Below are 27,695 nucleotides of genomic sequence, written 5' to 3'. Positions count from 1 at the left end.
GAATAAATTCTAAATTCTACATTCCATCAATACTAAATCAGCAAAAAATCATAGAATGCACTCAGTATCAATAGCTGGTGCTTTCTTATAGATTAATACCAATATTATGACGTCACGTGCTAACAATGGATGTAGAAGAGGTAAATTATTAAATCTAAACACAGTTTAAATACTCATCTTTGTATAGTTGAACAATAAGTTACATGTTCTTTCAAAGTCTTTTTTCCTTTTATTTATTAAAAAAATTATGGAAAACAATCTGAAACTGCAGTGCGAAATGCGCTTGTTGAAACATAGTCCCCTGCATACTCTGCCTCATATACTTTTATGGTTTCATAATGATCATAACATTATATTTTATTATTACAAAATTAGTCACAATCAACTTCAGTACACCATTTTAATTTTATATAGTCATTCTCACCTGACAGTCAATAATATTGATTTGATTTATTTAATCACTGAGACAAAGAAATAGTGAGCTAAGACTTCCGGCACCCACACCAAAACTAAGATTATTGTGCAGTTTCTCTCCCTGTCATTCTAGTAGAGTCACCCAGAACCCTTGAAGAGTAGCAAGGTACCCTTTACTAGGTCTTTGTGAGACACAATCTCTTCAGGGATTAATGTCCCAAATATTTACTGTCTTTTGGCCTCCAGTGCTTCGCATTGGAAATAGTTTACACTCAGGAGTTTCTTTCTCGAGGCCCATTGTGTGCAGCTGTTTCTTGAAATTCCCATGGGTAGTCAACAGACCTACAATGAGTTTAATCTGTCTTCTGTTCAAGCCCAGGATTGCAATACTTCTCTTAAAATATGGTTTGGGCATCTCTAATATACCAAGTTTTCAATTTTGAATCTTAATGCAATACTCTGTGTGCTTCCTTCTGACCCAGCCACATAATTTAGATTTTACCATACCATTAGTGATGATTAAGACAGATTCTGAAGCAACAAATGGACTCATCGTTGCTACACTAGACAGCCTATCAGCTTGTTCATTACCACTAATCCCTGGGTGACCAGAGACCCCCGTTTGGTCAAACCTGTTGCTTTCTCCAAGCCTCACAAGGGAGTCGTGGCATTCTACATTGATCTTTGATCTCATTGCAGGGGAGTAATGAAGATTTCAGAAATGCTTGGCTGTCTGAATGAATGTAGATAGTATGATCCTTGTAGCACTTAAGTAATTTCTCATGTACACATGCTATTAAAGTGAATATCTCTGCCCAGAATTTCATAGTTGGCATCCCTGGAGAGACTGCAGTACCATATACCTTGGTCCTAGCAGCTTCATCTGTTTTGACCCATCCACAAACCAGACTGTCTCCTGAACAGTATCATGGTTCATTCTTCCAATGCTCCGTGCTTCCAACTGTTACACTGAAACATTTGTTGAAGCAGCTGGAAGCTGTTTCATAGCCAGTGGGAATTTCTCCAACCATTCCTATATTTACCACAGTCATTATATTAATGTGGGATACTGGATATCCTAAAGGATTCCAGTTTTTAACCTTTATACCCCTGCTAGTGCCTCCATTGTGACCCAAAGGTGTAACGGAGACAAGTCCAGCGTGGTCTGCTTTCCTGCAGTGTTTTTGTTGCTAATGCCTCCTACTATGCAAAGCAGGCCAATCTCTGCACCTTTCCAAGCTCCTCAGCAGCCACCTTCTGCTCTGCTTTATTCCACCATACTGGAGTCCCATAAATGTATCATAGGTTTTATAACAGATTTGGATATCCAGTACATGCTTCTGGGACCCAGATCACAATTTTTACCACAGGCCCTTGTAGTGCACATGAGAGCATCTTTTGCCTTGGAACTTTTATTCTTCTGTGTGAGGAGTCCATGTTGGTTTTGCATCCTTGGTTACCCCTAGGTAACCACCAAAGAGCTTATGATTTCAATATGTGTCCTGACTGTTGGGTCTTGAACTTTTTTTTGCATGGCAAATTGGTATGTTTCTATTCCATACTCTGCCATTTACTCTCTGACTCGTAATGATGGATCCATATTTCATCACCAGTAATGATCCTGAGCATAAAAAGACAACTACTGCATGAAAATTTCAACTCTTGGATAAAATACATGTGTAATCCCCTAACAAATGGTTTAGTTAAAACTTCAGAAAGCATTTCCTTCGATTGCAAATACTTAACAACAATCTCACTTCTTTTCACATATTGTCTAATAAAATGTCCTTGTTTCAATCTAGAATGCAACACAAGATTTTGTGATAGTCTAATAGAACTCTGTTGTCATAAAATTACAGGATTTTGATGCTTCTTATTTAACAATTTTCTTGTATGCTGTCTCAAATACATTGTCTCCATGATTTCAGAATTTAAATGTGCATGTTCTGTTTTCATAGTGGAGATGGTAACATCCTTAAGTTTATTGCTCACCCATCATATTTTATTTTTCCCCAACAGAAGAGAACTCCCATCTTGTGGCAACCCAGTAATTAAATCATCTACAAAATTTGAATCAGTAAAACCAGTTATGTGCAGATCTTTACAATCGTTAAAATCATGGTACCCTTCAGATAATGAAGGACTCTTTTTTTCTCTCTTCAAATGCCACTGGTAAATTTACAATTCTGTTGGCTTAAAATACTAACTGCATGAGATATGTCAATTTCTGTATTAGTACTGATATACAGCAAACATCCCACAAGTTCGTAATATGACACTTGAACTTTATCACCTTGCACATCCAAAATCTTTAATCCATCCTCCACTGATATTCATATGGGAGTACAATCAAAAATATTAAAGGGTTTCAGCACATCTGCAATGTATCTCTTATGGTAAAGTTTTAAATTACCTTCCTTCCAGTTTCTAGTTGTACAAGTGCCTAGACAGGACTTTGCATCTCCTAAATCTTTAACTCCAAAATTCTCAGGTAGTCCCTGATACAACTTATATTTCATCATATTGTTATTATAAAACACTGAAAAATCATGTACATACAACAACAGCCCTGTTGTTGTTGTGGTGGTCTTCAGTCCAGAGACTGGTTTGATGCAGTTCCCCATGCTACTCAATCCTGTACAAGCTTCTTCATCTCCCAGTAACTACTGCAACCTGCATCCTTCTAAATCTGTTTAGTGTATTCATCTCTTGGTCTCCCTCTACGATTTTTATCCTCCACACTGCCCTCCAATACTAAATTGGTGATCCCTCGATGTGTCAGAACGTGTCCTACCAACCGATCCCTTCTTCTGGTCAAGTTGTGCCACTAATTTCTCTTCTTTCCAATTCTATTCAATACCTCCTCATTAGTTATGTGGTCTACCCATCTAATCTTCAGCATTATTCTGTAGCACCACATTTCGAAAGCTTCTGTTCTCTTCTTGTCTAAACTATTTATCATCCACGTTTCACTTCCATACATGGCTAAACCCCATACAAATGCTTTCAGAAACGACTTCCTGACACTTAAATCTATACTCGATGTAAATAAATTTCTCTTCTTCAGAAATGCTTACCTTGCCATTGCCAGTCTACATTTTATATCCTCTCTACTTTGACAGTCAGCAGTGATTTTACTCCCCAAATAGCAAAACTCATTTACTTCTTTAAGCGTCTCATTTCCTAATCTAATTACTGCGGCATCATCCAATTTAATTCAACTACATTCCATTATCCTCATTTTGCAAATGTTGATGTTCATCTTATATCCTCCTTTCAAGAGACTCTCCATTCCATTCAGCTGCTCTTCCAGTTTCTTTGCTGTCTCTGGCAGAATTACAATGTCATCTGCCAACCTCAAAGCTTTAATTTCTTCTCAATGGATTTTAATTCCTACTCTGAATTTTTCTTTTGTTTCCTTTAATGCTTGTTCAATATACAGATTGAATAACATTGGGGATAGGCTACAACCCCTTCCCTACCACTGCTTCCCTTTCATAGCCCTCGACTCTTATAACCGCCATCTGGTTTCTGTACAAATTGTAAATAGCCTTTTGCTCCCTGTATTTTACCCCTGCCACTTTCAGAATTTGAAAGAGAGTACTCAAGTCAACATTGTCAAAAGCTTTCTCTAAGTCTACAAATGCTAGAAACATAGGCTTGCCTTTTCTTAATCTGTTTTCTAAGATAAGTCGTAGGGTCAGTATTGCCTCACATGTTCCAACATTTGTACAGAATCCAAATTGATCTTCCCCGAGATCGAATTCTACCAGTTTTTCCATTCGTCTGTAAAGAATTTATGTTAGTATTTTGCAGCCGAGACTTATTAAACTGATAGTTCAGTAATTTTCACTTCTGTCAACACCTGCTTTCTTTGGGATTGGAATTATTATATTCTTCTTGAAGTCTGAGGGTATTTTGCCTGTCTCATACATCTTGCTCACTAGATGGTAGACTTTTGTTAGGCCTGGCTCTCCCAAGGCTGTCAGTAGTTCAAATGGAATGTTGTCTACTCCTGGGGCCTTGTTGCTGCTTAGGTCTTTCAGTGCTCTCTCAAACTCTTCATGCAGTATTCTATCTCCGATTTCATCATCATCTACATTCTCTTCCATTTCTATAATATTGTCCTCAAGAACATCGCCTTTATATAGACCCTCTATATACCCCTTCCACCTTTCTGCTTTCCCTTCTTTGCTTAGAACTGGGTTTCCATCAAGTGGTTCTCTTTTCTCCAAAGGTCTCTTTAATTTTCCTGTAGGCAATGTCTATCTTACCCCTAGTGATATGTGCCTCTACATCCTTACATTTGTCTTCTAACCATCCCATTTCCCACTTCCTGTAGATCTCATTTTTTAGACGTTTGTATTCCTTTCTGCCTGCTTCATTTACTGCATTTTTATATTTTCTCATTTCATCAATTAAATTCAATATCTCTTCTGTTACCCAAGGATTTCTATTAGCCCTCCTCTTTTTACGTACTTCATCCTCTGCTACCTTCACTGTTTCATCTCTCAAAGGTACCCATTCTTTTTCCACTGTATTTCTTTTCCCCATTCTTGTCAATTATTCCCTAATGCTCGCTCTGAATATCTGTAAAACCTCTGGTTCTTTCAATTTATCCAGGTCCCCTCTCCTCAAATTCCCACCTTTTTGCAGTTTCTTCAGTTTTAATCTACAGTTCATAACCAATAGATTGTGATCAGAGTCCACATCTGCCCCTGGAAGTGTCTTACAATTTAAAACCTGGTTCCTGAATCTGTGTGTTACCATTATATAATCTATCTGGGACCTTCCAGCATCTCCAGGCTTCTTCTATGTATACAACCTTCTTTCATGATTCTTGAACCAAGTGTTAGGTATGATTAAGTTATTCTCTGTGCAAAATTCTACCAGGCGGCTTCCTCTTTCATTTCTTACTCCCATTCCATATTCACCTACTACTTTTCCTTCTCTTCCTTTTCCTACCATTGAGTTCCCGTCACCCATGTCTATTAAATTTTCGTCTCCCTTCACTATCTGAATAATTTCTTTTATCTCATCATCCATTTCATCAATCTCTTCACCATCTGTGGAGGTAGTTGACAAATAAACTTGTACAACTGTGGTAGGCGGGGGGTTCGTATCTATCTTGGCCACAATAATGCATTCACTATCCTGTTTGTAGTAACTTACCTGCATTCCTATTTTCCTAGTCATTATTAAACCTACTCCTGCATTACCCCTATTTGATTTTGTATTTACACTACTGGCCATTAAAATTGCTACACCATGAATATGAAGTGCTAAAGATGCGAAATTTAACGGAGAAGAAGAAGATGCTGTGATATGCTAATGATTAACTTTTCATAGCATTCAAACAAGATTGGCACCAGTGGCAACACCTAAAACGTGCTGACATGAGGAAAGTTTCCAACCAATTTCTCGTACACAAACAGCAGTTGCCGGCGTTGCCTGGTGAAATGTTGTTGTGATGCCTCATGTAAGGAGGAGAAATGTGTACCATCACATTCCCAATGGCCTTGTATCACTATCAGTCGAGATGACAGGCATCTTATCCGCATGGCTGTAACAGATTGTGCAGCCACATCTCGATCCCTGAGTCAACAGATGGGGATGATTGCAAGACAACAACCATCTGCACGAACACTTCGACGACGTTTGCAGCAGCATGGAATATCAGCTCGGAGACCATGGCTGTGGTTACCCTTGGCACTGCATCACAGACAGGAGTGCCTGCAATGGTGTACTCAATGACAAACCTGGGTGCATTCTTTCAGATGAATCCAAGTTCCATTTACAGCTTCATGATGGTCACATTCCTGTTTGGCGACATTGCGGTGAACGCACATTGGAAGCATGTATTCGTCATCACCATACTGGCATATCACCCGGCATGATGGTATGGGGTGCCATTGGTTACACGTCTCGGTCATTTCTTGTTCACATTGACGGCACTTTGAACAGTGGATGTTACATTTCAGATGTATTACGACCCGTGGCTCTACCCTTCATTCGATCCCTACAAAACCCTACATTTCAGCAGGATAATGCATGACAACATGTTGCAGATCCTGTATGGCCCTTTCTGGATACAGAAAATGTTCGACTGCTGCCCTGGTCAGCACATTCTCCAGATCTCTCACCAATTGAAAACATCTGGTCAATGGTGGCTGACCATTTGCCTCATCACTGTACGACAGTCACTACTCTTGATGAACTGTGATATCATGTTGAGGCTGCATGGCAACTGTACCTGTACAAGCTATCCAAGCTCTGTTTGACTCAATTCTCAGGCGTATCAAGGCCGTTATTACGTCCAGAGGTGGTTGTTCTGGGTACTGATTTCTCAGGATCTATGCACCTAAATTGCGTGAAAATGTAATCACATGTCAGTTCTAGTATAATATATTTGTCCAATGAATACTGGTTTATCACCTGCATTTCTTCTTGGTGTAGCAATTTTAATGGCCAGTAGGGTATAACCTTGTCTTCACCTGACCAGAAGTCTTGTTCCTCGTACCACTGAACTTCACTAATTCCCACTGTATCTAACTTTAACCTATCCATTTCCCTTTTTAAATTTTCTAACCTACCTCCCCGATTAAGGGATCTGACATTTCACACTCCGATCCATAGTACACCAGTTTTTTTTCTCCTGATAACAACATCCTCCTGAGTAGTCCCTGCCCAGAGTTTCGAATGGGGGACTATTTTACCTCTGGAATATTTTACCCACGAGGACGCCATCATCATTTAACCATACAGTAAAGCTGCATGCCCTCGTGAAAAATTGTCTGTATTTTCCCCTTGGTTTCAACTGTTCACAGTACCATCACAGCGAGGCCATTTTGGTTAGTGTTACAAGGCCAGATCAGTCAATCATCCAGACTGTTTCCCCTGCAACTCTTCAGGAACCAAAAGTTTGTCTGGCATCTCAACGGACACCCCTCCATTGTGGTTGCACCTATGGTACGGCTATCTGTATCGCTGAGGCACGCAAGCCTCTCCACCAATGGCAAGGTCCATGGTTCACGGGGATGTTACCTGACCTAATGAATAATATTGTGAATATTGTTTGTTTACCTGACCTAATGAACAATATTCACATAACCTAGATCGAAAACTACAGTATGTGTCTTTTCAGACCACTATCTATCTAACCATTTTAAGCAGCCTTGGATACTTAATAGATTTTTCCTTCATTCCCTTTTGGTACAAAACTATCTGGTTGCTTCATAAAAATAGTGTCCTCCAAGTTCCCATATAGGAAAGCAGTCTTGATATCAAAATGATAAATCTAAATACCCCCTATGAACCATAGACCTTGCCGTTGGTCAGGAGGCTTGCATGTCTCAATGATACAGATAGCCGTTCCGTAGGTACAACCACACCGGAGGGGTATCTGTTGAGAGGCCAGACAAACGTGTGGTTCCTGAAGAGGGGCAGCAGCCTCTTCAGTAGGTGCAGGGGCAACAGTCTGGATGATTGACTGATCTGGCCTTGTAACACTAACCAAAATGGCCTTGCTGTTCTGGTACTGCAAACAGCTGAAAGCAAGGGGAAACTGCAGCCATAATTTTTCCTGAGGCATGCAGCTTTACTGTATGATTAAATAATGATGGTATCCTCTTGGGTAAAATATTCTGGAGGTAAAATAGTCCCCCATTTGGATCACCGGGCGGAGACTATTCAGGAGGACGTTGTTATCAGGAGAAAGAAAACTGGTGTTCTAAAGATCGGAGTGTGGAAAGTCAGATCCATTAATAGGGCAGATAGGTTAGAAAATTTAAAAAGGGACATGGTTAGGTTAAAGTTAGATAAAGTGGGAATTAGTGAAGTTCAGTGGCAGGAGGAACAAGACTTCGGGTCAGGTGAATACAGGGTTATGAATACAAAATCAAATCGGGTTAATGCAGGAGTAGGTTTAATAATGAATAGGAAAATAGGAATGCGAGTAAGCTACTACAAACAGCACAGTGAACGCATTATTGTGGCCAAGATAGACACAAAGCCCACGCCTACTACAGTAGTACAAGTTTATCTGCCAACTAGCTCTGCAGATGACGAAGAAATTGATGAAATGTATGATGAGATAAAAGAAATTATTCAGGTAGTGAAGGGAGACGAAAATTTAATAGTCATGGGTGACTGGAATTTGAGAGTAGGAAAAGGGAGAGAAGGAAACATAGTAGGTGAATATGGATTGGGGCTAAGAAATGAAAGAGGAAGCCGCCTGGTAGAATTTTGCACAGAGCATAACTTAATCATAGCTAACACCTGGTTCAAGAATAATGAAAGAAGGTTGTATACATGGAAGAAGCCTGGAGATACTAAAAGGTATCAGATGGATAAACTGAAAGAACCAGAGGTTGTACAGAGTTTCAGAGAGAGCATAAGGGAACAATTGACAAGAATGGGGGAAAGAAATACAGTAGAGAGAAGAATGGGTAGCTCTGAGAGATGAAACAGTGAAGGTAGCAGAGGATGAAGTACGTAAAAAGAGGAGGGCTAATAGAAACCCTTGGGTAACAGAAGAAATATTGAATTTAATTGATGAAACTAGAAAATATAAAAATTCAGTAAATGAAGCAGGCAAAAAGGAATACAAATGTCACAAGAATGAGATTGACAAATGTAAGGTTGTAGAGGCTTACCTCACTAGGGGTAAGATAGATACTGCCTACAGGAAAATTAGAGAGACGTTTGGAGAAAGGAGAACCACTTGCATGAATATCAAGAGCTTTGATGGAAATCCAATTCTAAGCAAAGAAAGGAAAGCAGAAAGGTGGAAGGAGAATATAGAGGGTGTATACAAGTACGATGTACTTGAGGACAATATTATGGAAATGGAAGTGGATGTAGATGAAGATGAAATGGGAGATATGATACTGCATGAAGAGTTTGGCAGAGCACTGAAAGACCTGAATCGAAACAAGGCCCCTGGAGTAGACGACATTCCATTAGAACTACTGACAGCCTCGGGAGAGCCAGTCCTGACAAAACTCTACCATCTGGTGAGCAAGACGTGTGAGACAGGCGAAATACCCTCAGACTTCAAGAAGAATATAATAATTTCAATCCCAAAGAAAGCAGGTGTTGACAGAAATGAAAATTACTGAACTATCAGTTTAATAAGTCACAGCTGCAAAATACTAACCCGTATTCTTTACAGACGAATGGGAAAACTGATAGAAGCCGACCTCGGAGAAGATCAGTTTGGATTCCATAGAAATGTTGGAACACGTGAGGCAATACCGACCCTATGACTTATCTTAGAAAATAGATTAAGGAAAGGCAAATCTACATTTCTAGCATTTGTAGACTTAGAGAAAGCTTTTGACAATGTTGATTGGAATACTGCATACAGAGATTTAGCCACATGCTAAAGAATAAGTATCCACACATCTTATCCTTCTCTGCATTTCTAACTATACTTGCACCCACGATATAGTTCCATAATTTTTCATGCATTAGTATAAGTTTCATCCTAAATTTCTATGTGTTGTAATCATTCTTGCTTCTTAGTTTGTGTACCTCTGGAATAGTGGTTTTCATCTAACTTCCATTTGAAGACATTTTAGGAGACCTGAATTTACAGATTTCTTCCAAAAAAACAAGAGTTTAGACAATGATGAATTTCATGAAAGACAAACTATAATAAGTGGACACAAAATTAATAAGCTTGTTCAGTTATTTATATTCCTACCAACATGACATACATAGTTCACTGCACGGATTTACCATCCTTGGTCCATAAGATGTTAGCAGAGTGTGGTTAGAACATTATGGTGTTTATAATGGTAAACATAAATGAAAATTACATTGTTCATCATACTTGTATTCACAGAAACTGCATTACATTGTATACACAGGCAAAAGGAATAACAACACAAAGATAGTCCACACATCATAAAAGGCATTGATGAAAATTAAACAAGGAGCCAGATTACCATTGTAACAACACTACCACTTAACCTGGCAACAGTTTCAACTTATTAATAAGATATATGTTTTGTTCCATAGCAAGTGGTTTAGTTAATTCAGCAGCAGATATTTCCTATGATTGCAACTACAGAACAACAATCTCACTTCTTTTTACACATTGTCTAATAAAATGTCCTTTAGCACAAACATGTTTCAGTCTAGTACAAAGCACAGGATTTTGTGACAGTCTAATAGAACACTGGTTGTCATGAAAAATGCCTATGATTGCTGCCTATGATTTAAAAATTCTTCTGTCAGCTGCCTCAAATACAGTGCCTCTTTGCTTGCAGAATTTAAAGCTACATACTCATCTTCAGTAGTTGAGGTTGTAACATTCACCAATTTCTTGCTCACACGTGAAATTTTATTTTTCCCCAGTGGAAAACACTCCTCTATTGAAACAACACAGTAGTTAAATCTCTACAAAATTTGAGTCCAGTTACAGTACATACAGAATTTTAAAATCTCCTTTGTTAAACATAATGCCATAGTTCATAGGATCCTTGAGATAATGAAGGACTCTTTTTTGCTGCCCTCCAGTACACACTTATAAACTTAAAATTACATTTGTTTAAAATACTATCTGCATAAGGAAGGTAAATGTTCCATTAGAACTAATGTACACAAACATCCACAAGTTCCAAATATGACCCATGAACTTTATCATCTCACACATCCCAAAGCTGTAATCTCTGTGTATGGAATTACATGTTACAACTACAAAATAAGTAAATATAACTGCATAATTTTCATACAATTTTGTAATGAATTGTTGGAACAGGACAGTCACCTTTCTCTAGTGCAATAACTAGTGGACAATGAAATTACAATGAAATCCACACCTTTTGGTGCTTACAGGCATTGATAAATATCAATGGGGACAGTTGAAAATGTGTGCCCCTACCGAGACTCAAACCTGGGATCTCCTGCTTACCATCTTCAACTTAGTAGACAGTTTGTACATGCATAACTATTCAGAATTTATTGTTAAAATTACACTAACATCATCAGTGACAGAAGTTGCAGACAATATTCAAAGTGATTCATGTAACTGTTTTGTTAATAGGTATTGTTGGCCGGACTGGATCTGGTAAAAGTTCTCTTGTAGCAGCTATCTATAGAATGGCCGAGCTGTCTTCTGGGAAAATTACAGTTGATGGTGTTAACATAGCAGATGTCAAGCTACAACATCTAAGGAGTCGCTTGTCAGTTATTCCACAAGATCCTGTACTGTTTTCAGGAACAATAAGGTGAAACCTTCATACATTTTACAGTTAGTAATTGTGTTCAAAATCCATCAGAATCAGACATTACTTTTTACTCGTTTATGTTTTCAGTCTTATGCATATTTCTCATTGATCACTTAGCATTATTATTCTTTATTGTCTTTTCTAACCAAGGAGCTCATCGGTTTTATGACACAAGCACTACAGTATGTACAAATTTGATTCTACATTGCCAGAAAAAAAATAGTCATCTTTTTAGAGGTTTCTGTTTCACTTAAGGTTTGTTGTTGCAACAGTGCACAAGGAGTACATGAAATGGTTACATTTACAAATAATAGCACAAGCAGTTATAAGGTACCAAGTATTGACCCATCCCAAAACACCAATATTAGTATGTGATGTAGCCTCCACAGGCGACAATGAAGGTGCTGATCCTGGCATCCAGTCAATCGTAGTAGTAAAATTCATGTGCACATACACATACATGCACACAAGGATGAACAGTATTCTAAAAGTACAAAGGTGCATAGTACCCTATACAAACTTTTATTTAAACAGTATATACAACTTTGATTAATCGCATAAAAGATATTTTTCATGCATTATTGTTAAGATTAAAATAAAAACACATAGTGGTTGTGACTCTTCCGTCCAAAATACTAATTCAGATAATAGAAACATTTGACTGAAAACACTATTGACACTGACTGTGGCATATAGTATCAACATAGTACATGAATATAATTACTTGATACTGTGTTGTTGAAGGTTCTCCCTTACACTGAATTGCAGCTGGTCAGTAAGACAATTTTTTCATTTCTTTTATATGAACTGGATTTTTTTATACAATTTTATACTTGAATGTTTGTTTCTGTGTAATATCCTTGTTTACTCTTTTTACACGGATATCATTACACATTCTTGTATTGTATGAATGTAGATCTGTGATGGTTGTGAAATTTTCACTTCACTTTCACTTTTTTGTAGTAGTGTCACAGTAAAGTTAGATTATTTAGCTTTTGAAATAGCTGCTTGGAGGGTTACTCTCAAACTGTTTATAAATACTCTAACAGCTCATTTTTGTAGTGTGAAGATTGTTTTTAGATTTATTGTATTATGACTCCAGAAACTGAGGCCATGAGTAATAGCACTGTGCATGTAAGCAAAGTAGGCACTTCTGCTACACTGTTCACTAGACACGTTACTAATTACAAGTACTGCAACGCAAGCAGAACTTAACTTGCTAGTGAGATAGTGGATGTGGGCTTTCCAACCTAATTTTCATCTTTGTGGATATATTAAAATTTTGTGATAGCTACTCTCTTAACATCTTTCCTTTGTATTCTGAGGTCCAGGACATTTTGTGACTTTGTTTTTCTGTAATGGATGTAATTAGTTTTTGAAATATTTGAAGTTAACTTGCTCATTTCAAACAAATTTTCTAAATATTTCCAAACTCTAGTTGCAGATGTTGGCAGTACTTGGTTTACATTAGTCACAACATTTGTATCATCAGCAAACAGGGTTATATGAGTAGCACTGATTGGCATTTTGATATCATTAAATAAATTAAAAATAAGAGAGGCTCTAGAACACTTTCCTGTGGTATCCCAATTGGTACAAATTAAAATCAAATCTGTAAGCAATACTTTGAATTTTAATGCTGGCTGAGGTAATTTCTGCTACCTGTCTTCTGTTATGGAGATAAGACTGAAAGCATTTTTTCACAGCTCCTCATATACCAATAGCTTCTAACTTGTCTAGCAAAATATAATGTTGGACAGTATCAAGTCCAAATTTATTCCTATTGTACAGTTGTGTCTGTCTAGTCCTATTACAATATTTTCAATGAAATGAAAAATGAAAAATAGCTGATTCTATACTATATCCTTTGTGAAAACCTTGCTGGTTTACAGACAAGAGATTGACTTTTTCAAGGAAATTTGTTATTCTATGTTGCATTACTGTCTTATTACTTTTGAAAGTACAGATAACAAAGCTGCTAGTCTATAATTTCTCACTTCATATATATTGCCCTTTTTATTCAGTGGTTTTATTTTTGAAATGTTTAATCTTTGAGGAAACAGTCCTTCAGATAATGATATATTTATGAAGTGTGAGAGCGGTTCTGATATGACATGAGCACATGTTATTATGACTGAAGCAGATACTTTGTCAATCCCTGAAGACATTTTATTCTTCATTGTTTTTATTAATCTTAGAACTTCTGATTTATTTGTGGGGAATAGCAATATTGAATTGACACTTTGTTCTCTTGGAACAGAGGTTCCACTCTTCCTATGGCAATTTTTACTCAGGTTGACAGCAGTGTTTATGAAGTAGTCATTTATATAATTTGCAAGGGTAAGATTTCTGAGTAACACACCATGATCATCTTCTAAAACAATATCATATTGACTTTAAACATTATTATTTTATTTCTGTTTTTTACTACATTCTATATTGCTTATGATGTGTTTGCTGACCTTAAAATTACTTTGTCATTGTGCATTGTTTAAACTTTTTTAATCAGTTTCCTGTAAATGCTCTTATACATCTTAACAAAGCCTGCGAAGTGTTTATCTTTGTTGTCTTTTTTTATTTGACCGGTATATTTTAGAGTTTGGCTAGATACTCTGAGAGCAGGTAATATCTACTGGCTGTTGTTCTTTGGCACAACACTTATTTTGTTAACTGTTTTGGAAAACAAGTCTCAAATAGGGACATGAAAATAGTAGAAAAGCATTGTATAAGTCATCGGTTGTTGTTGTTTTTGAAAATACATTTCCCCAGGTTTTGTTTGCTAACATCCAAATAAAAGTATTTACTTTTTCTGTGCAGAAGTGTCTTTTATATTCCCACTTATCTTGTAAAACAAAAAGAAAACTGTATCTGTCAATCCGAAACACTTCCAATGTTGATGCTATAGCACATTACAAGAAATACTGCAAAATATTAAAGACTGTAATACGGACATCAAAGCAAATATATTACAAGGAAAAGATAGTAATAACAGATAACAAAATAAGACAATATGGGATATAGTGAAGTAGGAGACTGGTAGAACCAGGCATGAAGAGGAACAAATAGCATTAAGAGTAAATGATACATTGGTGACAGATGTGTATAGTGTTGCAGAACTTTTTAACAAACATTTTATAACTATTACTGAAAAGATATGGTTGTCAGGTTCGGTATATGCTGCTATGGAATACTTCAGACCAGACATTTCAAGTAACTTCCATAATATGAATTTGACCCTCACTACCCCAGCAGAAATAATCTCCATCATAAAATCTTTAAAATCAAAAACATCTAGTGGGTATGATGAAATATCTGCAAAGTTAATTAAAGAAAGTGATTCTGAGCTAAGTAACATATTAAGCTATTTGTGTAACCAGTCGTTTATCAGTGGAATATTTCCTGAATGGTTGAAATATGCTGAAGTTAAGCCACTTTTTAAGGGAGATAAAGAAATAGCATCAAATTTCCATCCAATTTCACTGTTACCAGCATTCTCAAAATTTTTAGAAAAAGTAATGTACAGTCGGCTTTATAACCATCTTATCTCAAATATCATACTGTGAAAGTCACAGTTTGTATTTCTAAAGGGTTCTGATATTGAGAAGGCTGTCTACAATTACAGTGAAAATGTGTTTAATTCATTAGACAATAAATTGCAGGCAACTAGTATATTTTGTGATCTGTCAAAGGCATTTGACTGTGTAAATCACAATATCCTTTTAAGTAAATTAGAATATTATAGTGTAACAGGAAATGCTACAAAATGGTTCAAATCTTATATCTCTGGCAGGAAACAAAGGGTGTTATTAGGAAAGAGACATGTATCAAACTATCAGGCATCATCCAACTGGAAATTAATTACATGTGGGGTCCCACAAGGTTCCATTTTGGGGCCCTTACTTTTTCTTGTGTACATCAATGACCTTTCATCAATAACATTACCAGATGCCAAGTTCGTTTTGTTTGCCAATGATACAAACGTTGCAATAAATAGCAAATCAAGTGTAGTCTTAGAAAGATCAGCTAATAAAATATTTGTGGACATTAAACACTGGTTCCTAGCCAATTCTTTGTCACGAAACTTTGAAAAAACAGACTACATGCAGTTCAGAACTTGTGAGGGGTGTCCCACGAATATATGCTTAACATATGATGACAAGCAGATAGAAGAAGTGGACGGTGTTAAATTCTTGGGATTACAGCTTGATAACTAATTCAACTGGGTGGAGCACACCAAAGAACTGCTGAAGCGTCTTAACAAATCTCTGTTTGCAGTGCTAATTTTTTCAGATATAGGGGATATAAAAATGAAAAAGCTGGCATACTATGCTTACTTTCATTCCATAATGTCATATGGGATTATTTTTTGGGGTAATTCATCAAGCCAAGCTAAAGTTCTGCGGGCACAAAAACGTGCAGTAAGAGTTATATGTGGTGTGAACTCAAGAACATCCTGCAGAAGCCTGTTTAGGGAACTAGGGATACTAACTACTGCTTCCCAAAATATTTATTCCTTAATGAAATTTGTCATTAAAAATATATCACTTTTTCAAACCAACAGCTCAATTCATGGAATCAATACTAGAAAGAAGAATAATCTTCACAAGGATTTAAAGTCATGTAGTCTTGTACAAAAAGGTGTGCATTATTCAGAAACACACATTTTCAATAACTTGCCAGCAGCCATAGAAAGCTTAACAACCAATGAAATTCAGTTTAAGAGAAGCCTAAAGGATTTATTGGTGGCCAACTCTGTCTTCTTCATTGATGAATTTCTCAGTAAAACCAACTGATATATATATATATATATATATATATATATATATATATATATGTGTGTGTGTGTGTGTGTGTGTGTGTGTGTGTGTGTGTGTGTGTGTGTGTGTGTGTAAGTACAATCTAACTTCCACATCATTTCAGTGCAGTAATGTGTTCATTGTAAATAAGTATTATAGTAGTTCTATTACACGTTTATTACCTTATAAATAAAAAAATACTTTTTTATTTTAAATTCAGTTCAGTAGTGTTTGTAATCTGATTCTTTCATATGGTGTTCATTAAAAAAATGACGATCGTTCCACTTGGGACCTGTGGAGTGGTACATTAGCTTATTTGTTTTAGTTGCAAATGTTTGTCATGTGTTGTTGTTTTTCTGACATGTTCCACATCCTGGAGGACCTCCTCACTATGGATCAATTGGAATGAAAGTAAATCTAATCTAATCTAAAAGATGATGCACTTGTTTACTGCAGTGACATCCCTGGTTTACTATTAAAAGTGGGACTACCAAAATATCGACGTCAGGCCTGGAGGCTGAAGCATCTTAACAAATCTCTATTTGCAATGTGAATTGTGTCCGACATAGGGGATATAAAAATGAAAAAGCTGGCATATTATGCCTACTTTCATTCCAAATGTCATATGGGATTACTTTTTGGGTTAATTCATCAAGCCAAGCTAAAGTTTCCCAGGCACAAAAACGTGCAGTAAGAGTTATATGTGGTGTGAACATCCTGCAGGAGCCTGTTTACGGAACTAGGGATACTAACTACCAATATACACTCCTGGAAATGGAAAAAAGAACACATTGACACCGGTGTGTTAGACCCACCATACTTGCTCCGGACACTGCGAGAGGGCTGTACAAGCAATGATCACACGCACGGCACAGCGGACACACCAGGAACCGCGGTGTTGGCCGTAGAATGACGCTAGCTGCACAGCATTTGTGCACCGCCGCCATCAGTGTCAGCCAGTTTGCCATGGCATACGGAGCTCCATCGCAGTCTTTAACACTGGTAGAATGCCGCAACAGCGTGGACGTGAACCGTATGTGCAGTTGACGGACTTTGAGCGAGGGCGTATAGTGGGCATGCGGAAGGCCGGGTGGAATTGCTCAACACGTGGGGACTTTTTGCCTTTAAATGTGTCTTCTTGTGTCTGTGTATGTGTGGATGGATATGTGTGTGTGTGTGTGTGTGTGTGTGTGTGTGTGTGTGTATGTGTGGCGAGTGTACACCTGTCCTTTTTTTCCCCTAAGGGAAGTCTTTCCGCTCCCGGGATTGGAATGACTCCTTACCCTCTCCCTTAAAACCCACATCCTTTCGTCTTTCCCTCTCCTTCCTGAAGAAGCAACCATCGGTTGCGAAAGTTAGTAATTCTGTGTGTGTGTTTGTGTGTTTTGTTCATGTGCCTGTCTGCCGGCGCTTTCCCGCTTGGTAAGTCTTGGAATCTTTGTTTTTAATATATTTTTCCCATGTGGAAGTTTCTTTCTATTTAATTCAAGAGAAGCTTGTATATGTACTTGAGGGAGGAGGAAGGGGAGGGCACATGGGTGTGAGGAGATCCAGCTAGCATGGACTGTGATGAACATGTAATGCCCAGCAGCATGTTCTGCTCCTGAGTGGTCAACAATGCTCTGGGCCATATTTTGACAGTGGCCAATAATTCAGGTGGACATTTGCTTGATGATCATTGCCACATACAAGACTGTATTTAAGTTACGGTAAAGATATTATATGATATAACTACTTTCACAGGTAGCCCTGCTTCTGATGGGGTATGATATGGCTGAGACAGATCAGGAATAAAAGGATGCACTTGGAGGGTGCATAGCACAGGTCTCACACCTGTATCGTTCACACAGATGTAATCCATGTGGCAATGAGTTGGGACTGCGTGTGTTGTGTAAGGATGGAAAAGGTTATTTCATAGATTAGATGGGCAGTGCAATACCAGTTAGGGGAAAGTGGGAAGGATAATGGGAAGGATGTTCTTCACTTCAGGGCATGTCGAAAAGTATTCAAAGTCGTAGCAAAGCACATTTTTAAGTTGTTCCAGCACAGGGCTATATTTGGAAATTGGGGGGGGGGGGGGGGGATGTGTCCCTTTGCAACAGATTTCTTGTGAGCAGTGGGGCAATTAGATGCCTGTGTGTATATGACACAGGAGATCTGTTTGTGGGTGAACTTTTAAGGATATTGTTTGTCTGTAAGTTTAGAACTGACCTGCAGTATGAGCATGGGCTCCATCATGTACCAGCCTGCTTGTAGACCATAACATGCAAGAGACTGATTGCCACTGTAGATGTGCTGTCCACATGTTGCCATGATTTATGGGAGTAGTGTGGAAGGGATGCCAACTGTCATAATGGAGGTATTGATGGTTTGTGGCCTTGATATAAACCTAGATTTTCATGGAGACATCAAGGGATGGACGTCAGTGTCAAGAAAGGTGTCATGTTGGTCTGAGGAGGTTCGGAGGAAATAGGTAGCAGAGAAGGTGTTGAGGCTTGGTGAAATGAGCATAGAATGCCTTATATCTGGTTTTAGACCATAATGATGTCATCAATAAACCCAAAGGAGAAGTGAGGTTAAGCATCTTGGATAACTAGGAAGATTTCTTCTAGGTGGCTTATAAACAGGTTGATATATGAGACTTCCCTGCAGGACTAATGGCCATTTACAGATTAGTTTGTGTATCTACCATTAGATAATCAGTTATGTGAAATGCCATCCTCTCACTCAATGAGTTGATGTGTAGCTGTATTAGTTTTGTACCATTGCTTCCTTTTATTCCAGATCAATGAGCCATTTTCTCATGTGAAACACAAAATAAATTCAGTGTTGTTTTCGCAACATGCTACTGAAGGTTGAAACAATAACAGGCAAGAATGCTCTCTACATCATAAGCAGAACTTGTGAGATGCCATATTGTCCTTATTATTTTTCAGTTGAAGCCTATATTCGGTGGATTTTATATTATAACTGACTCCATATGAAGGTATGCTGTTTCTACATGCCAGCACATTGATGCTCTTGCTCAAAAATGCATCATTATTGGTACAGTTTCTTGTACTAAATGCCAGGAAATGTCATTATCAGCGGTTAAAAAATTTTCAAATTTAGTTCTCATCATGTTATAACTTGTTTGTTATGAAAGTACACTATTTTAAGGCAACAGCACATTGAAGAGTCATCAAAAATGCATTGTTCTTGGTAGGAGTTGTTGTAATTGCATGCCAGTTAATAACATATCACTGATTAAAGCCTTCAGAAGATCAGAACATAAAATACAAGGTATAATACTGAGACACAAAACTATGTGTAGCAGGGTCACTCTGTGCTTTATCCATTTCATTTATTTATTTATTTTTATTTTTGTTTTATTTTCTATATTCTTACCTTCATATTTTATAAAAGGTTATGGGATTTTCTTATCAAATTTATATAAATATTTTCTATAACATTTGATGTTATGTAAATATAAGTGCATTCTCTTTCAGGAGTAAGTTTGTCCAATCTTGTAAATTTTTATAAGCTTATGTCCTTACTGGTTGGACATGGAACATTTCTTCTTGTCTTGCAACATGTTCATGAATACTGAAGTTTTTATTTTTGTATACGAGTACAACAGACAGAACAATACAAATAGCACATGGAAAAGGGAAGAAACATTTTAGTAGAGGTAACGTAGGAATTTTTTGTGTGTCCATTATTATAAACAAACTCTGTGGCTTGCAAGCCAGATACAGCCAGCGGCCAACAGATGACACTGGAGAGCGCTATAGTGACAAATTGCATAACTGGGATGTTCCATGTGACACAGGTGCTGTGTCTCATGAGGTATAATTTCCTCTCTACGTCAGTGTTAGCTGCCTCATCCCATGTGATGACAACTTAGAATATAATTAGTTTGGTGTGCTAGGAATGAGGTAGTATGTTTGGAGTTGGCAGAACATTGGGAGAAATAGTGCTCAGTACCAGCAAGGTCATGGGCATGATGTGTCTTAGTGAATATGGACGTAGTGAATCTTCCTGGCAGATTAAAACTGTGTAACAGACCAAGACTTGAACTTGGGACCTTTGCCTTTCGCAGGCAAGTGCTCTGCCAACTGAGACAACCAAGCATGACTCGTGAACTGTCCTCACAGCTTTACATCCACCAGTACCTCATCTCCTACCATCCAAACTTCACAGCAGCTCTCCCGTGAATCTTGCAAGAGTAGCCCACCTGGAAGAAAAGGTATTGCCAAGATATGACTTATCCACAACCTGGGGGATGGTTTCCAGAATGATCTTCCACTCATGGGTCCAGAGGTAGTGTCAATAGCAACAAACAAGGAACCAGGTTGTCATGAGTTGGAAATGTTTGAAAGATGGTGAAGGAAGTGATTTGTGTTCTTGTAATGGGAAGTTAGGCCATAAGTAATTGGTTGGAGGTGTTAGTCAACAAAATCAGTAATCTTTCTACAGAAACACGGTAACCAGTTTGCAGATGCCTTCTGTCAGACTGCTACTCTGGTTCATCGCCACAGTGGTAGGAGGATGTTGGGAGGACAGTCAGATTAGGGTGTGTTTTAAGATTGTACTATGATCTATCACTATGTGAGAGGACCATATGTGTTTAAGATTACAGTCTTCTATTCACATACTAAATTCCAAAATACAGGGGATACGAAGGAGACTCATCTGATTTTTTAAAAAAATCATAACTATTATGTTATCTGAAATACATGCATGAACAACGTTCTGTTGGAAAGAGCAAACTCTCGAGTTTTGCATGGTACATCAGAACGAATCATCAAATGTAAAAAATTGTAACTATTATGTTATTTGAGATAAGGTGTATGGTTCATTTTTCTTTGCCGACAACAATTTTACAGGAAGCACATATCACAATATGCTTGAGAACTTTCTTTCGCACAGTTGGAGACTGATTCAAATGACTTCATTTACAAGCAGGAAGAGGCACTGCCACACTGGCATCTGGATATGCAGGAATTTTTAAATCAAAGGATTACTGAATGATGGATCAGTCACACTGGACCAAATGATTCAGCCTTACATTACTGGCCTCCAATGTCACCAGACATGACTGTATCCAATAACTTTTTTGTTGGGGGTTTATAAAAGACTCTGTTTATGTGCCTCCATTACCAATAACAGCGAATGAACTGAAACGTCACATAACAGTAGCTGTGGAAGCTGTAACTCAAGGCATGCTCACTGCAGTGTGGGAACAATTTGAATTCCACATTGACATGTGCTGTGTATCTCAAGAGAGGTGTATTGAACACCTATGGTGAGGTATGAAAAAAATGTTTTGAGTTTCCTGTTCATCAAAAAACAAAATTCACTATATGTTTATTAGTTTCAGAAATATAGATGTGCCAAATTGGATGATTCTTTTTGATATACCCTGTATGTCTCCTTACATGATACAAACAGTCAGCTTCCCTGCCACAGTCTCGAATATCAATGAGTGACATACACACTGGGAGAGAGTTATGTGGGGATGAATAAAAATGAAAACAATAACTGAAAAGTAAATTATAATTCGTGCAGTTTTTAATAATGGTTGTTTGTTTCAATAAACGTCTTTGCTAAATTTTATGAAGCTGCTCTACCTGCTAGTAAGGCAAAGCCTTATTGGCTAAAAATGAACAACTATATGTCGTTGTGAAAAAAAAGTATTGGAAGGAAATAGTGTTTCGCTTTGTGAATTTTGTACCATGCTACAATATTGGTAAACACAAGGAATAATCCCTTCAATAATTAATAAACTGCAACAATCAGCAGGAAACAAATGGTGTTACTAACTTATTATTAGTTGGTTATTCAGGTTATCAAGTAAGACATCCATCCACAGTCTCAGGTTGGGATCCATGCCTTTTGTCCTTACAGTGGTCGTATGGAAAATCTCCTAGCACTTCTGACTCAGGGGATGTGCTAGTTTTCTAAGTTTTGGAAATTTTCCATCCTAGAAATAAGATCCTTCATGTTTTATACCATTTAAAACACTTTATAAAATACTTGCAAACATTGCTACATCCTTAAAATCCAGGATACAGAATAATGTTTTTATTGTAAATTATGTTTGTAAACTTCCATATATCATGGTAATTTGTCAGCAATTAAACCTGTGTTTTTACGAATAATAACAGCAGCATAGTTTTTGCCACGACTAAAGGAATTTCATGTTTAATTCTATTCATCATTATGTAATGAACTACTTTGCATTTTTTCATAACACATAAACATCAGCTAGTTTTTTTTTTTTTTTTTTTTTTTTTTTTTTTTTTTTTTTTTTTTTAAAACACAGGAATCCTAATTTCCTTAACATTATTTGTCGCAAACAGCATCATCACATTTAAACTATAAAAAGTCCATGTAGCAATAATAATCACCTCATATTAAAATTTGCAGGTCAAACCTAGATTTAAATTGTCAATATACAGATGCAGAGATCTGGCTTGCATTGGAAAGAACAAAATTACGAGACAAAGTTCTTTCAATGAAGGGACAGTTGGATGCTACGGTCTCACAGGAAGGGGACAGTCTGTCTACTGGTGAGAAACAATTACTGTGTCTTGCTAGAGCACTGCTGCGGAATTGTAAGGTATGTTGTCACATTTTTCCATTGTTAAATTATGCAAATTGGATTAAACTAGAAAAATAATGAGCTGAATTTGAATTATTACATCATTAGTCATGAAATTTGACCTTAAACAACTGTAGCTTAGATACTATTATTCATGGTGAACATCAAAATAAGAATCATATATATAAGAGAGTTGAGCACTGGAGTGAAAAATGTGTGTGATGCACAAAGCTTATACTGGGACACTGACAAAAATAACAAATTCGTAGGATGCAATTTGTTACTGCTAACCTCTTTACTTATCAGCAATGTTGAAATGTTAGACAGATGCTGCTTACTCTCTGACTATTTGTTTTAAGTTTTTTTCACTTGCATCTCCAGTCACATGAGATTTGAAACTGAGCTCATTGACATCGTCTCTCCAACTTATTTTGGTTCTGATTCCCTACATAAAATTCATCTTATATTTTTGTTTCTCCCCTTCTTTTGTTTATTGGCCCTCATTTTCACAAAACCATATTTGGCTTACCCTTCCAGGTATCATTAAAATATTTAACTTGCTTTCAATTGTGCTGAATGTGTTCACTTTAATAAACTGTTATTTAAAAGTAGAGTGACTTGCATAGTTAAATGATTGCATTGTGCTGGGAACACCTCTTTAACATAGACGAAAAGATTGCTTAAGCTTTTTGCTTCAATTGCTATTGCAATCCGGATATACTTATTGCGCATCGGAAATAAATTTAAAAAAAGGGTAGTTATATGCATTTTCCTTAAAGCAGTCAATTCAAGTACCATATGTGAAAAGGAAAATTAATTGAAAACTATTAGATGGGAAGATGAGAGGAGACAGGGGCACGGGCCATGGGGGTTACCTGTTGAGCCCTCCACACTTTTATTCCAACCTCCTTCCTAAAAAATTGTATTGTATTTTTGTTGCTCCTGTAGTCTACAAAAGCAGCTTATACTTAAGATATCAGTCACATGGAAGTTATTATTATGCATACATATTAAATTATAAATAATACACTTTCTTCATTTAAATATTTCTGTGATACACTACATATATTTAACTGCATTAGGGATGACATGTTGAATTGCAGACAGGCAATGTTACACATTGGGTTTTCAACCGGGCCTTCCTCAGTAAAGAAAACACACACACACACACACACACACACACACCACACACCACACACCACACACCTCATGCACAGTCGATCTCTATCTCTGGTAGCTCAATTGTAATACTTACATTTAAATATTCTTTGATGGTTTAAAAGGAGTGGTGCTGTAAATATGACTTCAAAGGTTCTCCAAGGGTTTTGACCTCAGTATTTGCTTTTATCATTGGGAAATTTGTTATAAAGTTTAAGTCCTATATGCCAAGTGACCTTGAATGTCTTTTTTGCTATCTGCTGTCTTTACCTATTACATCTAGGAACATATTGTTCTGAAAGCTTAGAAGGAAGTTTTCAATGATGTTGATGTTTGGTTTGTGGGGCACTCAACTGCGTGGTCTTCAGTGCCCATACAAAGTCCCAATTTTTACACAGTACAATTTTTTACACAGTCCAATCTAGTCACTTTCATGGACGATGATGGTGATGATGATGATGATGATGATGATGATGATGATGATGATGATGATGGTGATGAAATGAAGAGGACAACACAGGCACTCAGTTTCTAGGCAGAGAAAATCCCCAACCTGGCCAGGAATCGAACCCAGCAGCCCATGATTCAGCGGCAGCAATGCTAGCCACTGGACCACGAGCTGCGGATGGGACAGTTTTCAATTTAAGTGTATCCATCTGCTCTATTGGCAGTTATTCTTCCTGCAGCAGTTTTTATGTTTACTATTGAATTTTGTTTAATTTGTTATTTATTATTAAGTAGTTCATTTAATTCCCACTAACTGAAACCAGAAATAATTAGAAAATAAAATGTTATATGCATTGTAACCCTTTAATAAAATTCCAAACATGCATCCAGCAACAAATAACAAAATTTAAAAAAGTTATTAAATATTTTTCTTCAAGAGGGAAAAACCCTCAAGTTGAAATTCCATTCCAGCACAACTGCTGCACACAAGATGCTCTAAAATTTTAAATTTTTCAAAATATTATTTTGGAAGTGTTCAGTCTGAGTTTTTAAAAGTCTTCGAAAGATATCCATATTTATTCCAAAACATGAAGTGTAATATTATGTTACTTGCAAGATTTCATATGAAGGCTTCTTCATGTTCCATTCACATGATCAAAATGGGACCAGTTACTGTTTAAGTGCTTTTGCGCACATTGTAAATAGCCTGATCTTGTCTTTGTAGTTCTGTAGGAGTGACACATAGGGCATGTCTAGTATATTCGTAGATCCCTCACTTAACACTGGTTCTTGAAATTTTGTAAGTATGTTTTCACAGAATAATTAGCATCTGTATCCAAGAAACAGCCACTTCAGGTTTTTCAGCATTTTTTTTATTCTCTCCCAGGAGTCAGACAAATGTGGGACCATTTGTACTGCTCTCCTAAGTATACATTAAATATCACCTGTTTGTCCTGTCTGGTATGAGTCCCACACACTTGAACAATATTTTAGGATAAGTTACAAGTGTGATTTTGTAAGTGGTCTCCTTCATAGAGTGACAGTATTTTACCATTAGCCTTCAAATGAATCAAAGTCTGACACATGCTTTATCTACAACAAAGCATGTGTGATCCCACTTGATATCCATACAGAGTGTTACACTCAGGTATTTGTATGAGTTGAGTAGTTCCAATTTTGATTAATTGATATTGTGGCAATAGAATACTACATTTTTCGTTTTGTGAAATACACAGTTTTACATTTCTGAACATTTAAAGTGAGTTACCAATCTTTTCATCGCTTTGGTTTTCATCATCATCTGATAAAATAATTATGCAGCTTTTTTCTGGCAGTACTTAATACAAGATAAATCAGTCATTTACAGAAAGTATAGGGTTGTTATAAATGTTGTCTGCTATGTCGTTAATATACAGCTGTACAGCAAAAGTTCCAACATCCCTTCCCTTGGGCACAACTGAAGTCCTTATACTAGATCTGTCACTGGCTCTTCATCCAGTACAAAGTGCATCCTTCAAGAAAGCTTCAACCCAGTCACACATTTCATTTAGTACTCCACACAATCATACTTCTGTTGGTAGGTGTTTGTGTGGCATGCAATAAAAGTACTGGATCTGCCATAGGTGGCTGCCAAGGAATAGGTGAGTGCTTGGACAAAAAAATAGAAATGATTAGAAGTACACATAATCTGAGTAAAATAGCTACTTTACTGAAGTTGAACAGCAAGTCCAAGAGAGAATCAGCTTTATAGGCAATGTCATTGTAAACATACACATTCACAGATAGGGTGCTATAAACTGCCGAGGCTCCAGCTGATTCTGTTCATAGACCACTATCAGACAGGGCTGGCCTCACTGTGGCATCTTCTTATTCCAGCATAGTGGTGGCACTACCTGTGCATGTGGCCATAGCTGTGGCTTCAAGATGTCCACAGATTGGTACAGCCACAGATTGGTACAGCTGTCGCATAGTTTACTGCAAACCTCAGGATGCATTCTGCCTGAAGGGGTGTTGATACTGTATGGCGTCACATTCCTCTCCCTTCCCCCTCTAACCGCAAATTAAAAAAAAAAAAAAAGAAAAGGAAAGAAAAACCTTTTTGCCACTGTTGTATATTGGTCCTGGTGAAAACAACAATGGGTATGATTTGGGCACAGTTGCCACTGACCAGTCAGGAACCAAAACTGCAGCTGATGCCAGCTCATGTCCGCACCCTGACATCCACTGGGGCCAGAAACAGTGGCTGAAAAATCTTCCACACAGTGTGGCCCTATGCCCAGGGATGGAACATTTCCTTCTATCAGTGAAGGCACGGCAGCACCTGGAGGTTCTGTGGAGGCCAACCAGAAGGTGGCAGGGTGAAGTTGAGCCACCTCTCATGGCTGGAGCCTTGATGATGGTGACAGTAATAGCAGCACATTCATTATTGGCTCCCTGTCCGGTATCAGCAGTGGAGGACTGAAGGGAGGGGAACGCAACAAGCCTGCGGCATCCTCCTTGGCACCAAACCTGGAAAGGGAAAATGTGCAGTAGGATCACACAGTCACACAAGCGAAGCTTATTCTCATGATGCTTCTGTAGCCCAGTGGGACCTGTAAGACATAAAAGAGCATCCCAACACTTTCTTGATAAGGCCTTGTTCCCAGCAGCTGCATCTGCCAAAAATTCAGAAAAAAAACATCATTAACCTTAAATTTAGAGTTCTGGGGAAGGAGGATCGATCATTGCAGAGGATGCAGCAGCTGAAGCATCATTCGATGTCAGCATCCATGTGAGAGCTCCGCTGGTGACTTGCTGTTGTGTGGCTGGGAACTGTATGATGAGAGGAAGGTCATTAATGCCTGGTTCCACATATGTGAAATACATAACTTGTTCACGTGGTACTTTAATGTTTGGATAAAATGTTGTGCTTCACCATTAGATTGAGGGTGGGTCGGTACTGCCATTACATCCTTGATACCACTGTTGACACAGAACTGTTGAAATTTTGCCAAAGTTCATTGGGGTCCATTTCCCAAAACTAAAACTTCCGGTAGACCTAAAATATAAAAAATTGATGTC

The 27,695-nt window shown here is 37.6% G+C and overlaps 1 protein-coding gene across 9 annotated transcripts in view; it reads left to right on the top strand.

The window, feature by feature from the left end:
- The window catches only part of LOC126267010 (ATP-binding cassette sub-family C member 5-like), a 531,190-nt gene that overhangs the window by 482,183 nt on the left and 21,312 nt on the right, over positions 1–27,695 (top strand). For all 9 annotated transcript variants that reach the window (XM_049971782.1, XM_049971823.1, XM_049971815.1 and 6 more), the window contains 2 exons: positions 11,465–11,648; positions 22,856–23,048. In XM_049971782.1, the coding sequence (XP_049827739.1) occupies positions 11,465–11,648; positions 22,856–23,048 (377 nt within the window). The remainder of the gene's footprint in view (positions 1–11,464; positions 11,649–22,855; positions 23,049–27,695) is intronic.

The sequence above is a fragment of the Schistocerca gregaria genome, chromosome 1, assembly GCF_023897955.1.
Source record: "Schistocerca gregaria isolate iqSchGreg1 chromosome 1, iqSchGreg1.2, whole genome shotgun sequence".
NCBI classification, from domain to species: Eukaryota; Metazoa; Arthropoda; class Insecta; order Orthoptera; family Acrididae; genus Schistocerca; species Schistocerca gregaria.
Note: the sequence above shows the minus strand (reverse complement) of the source record. Positions and strands in the feature narration are given on the sequence as shown.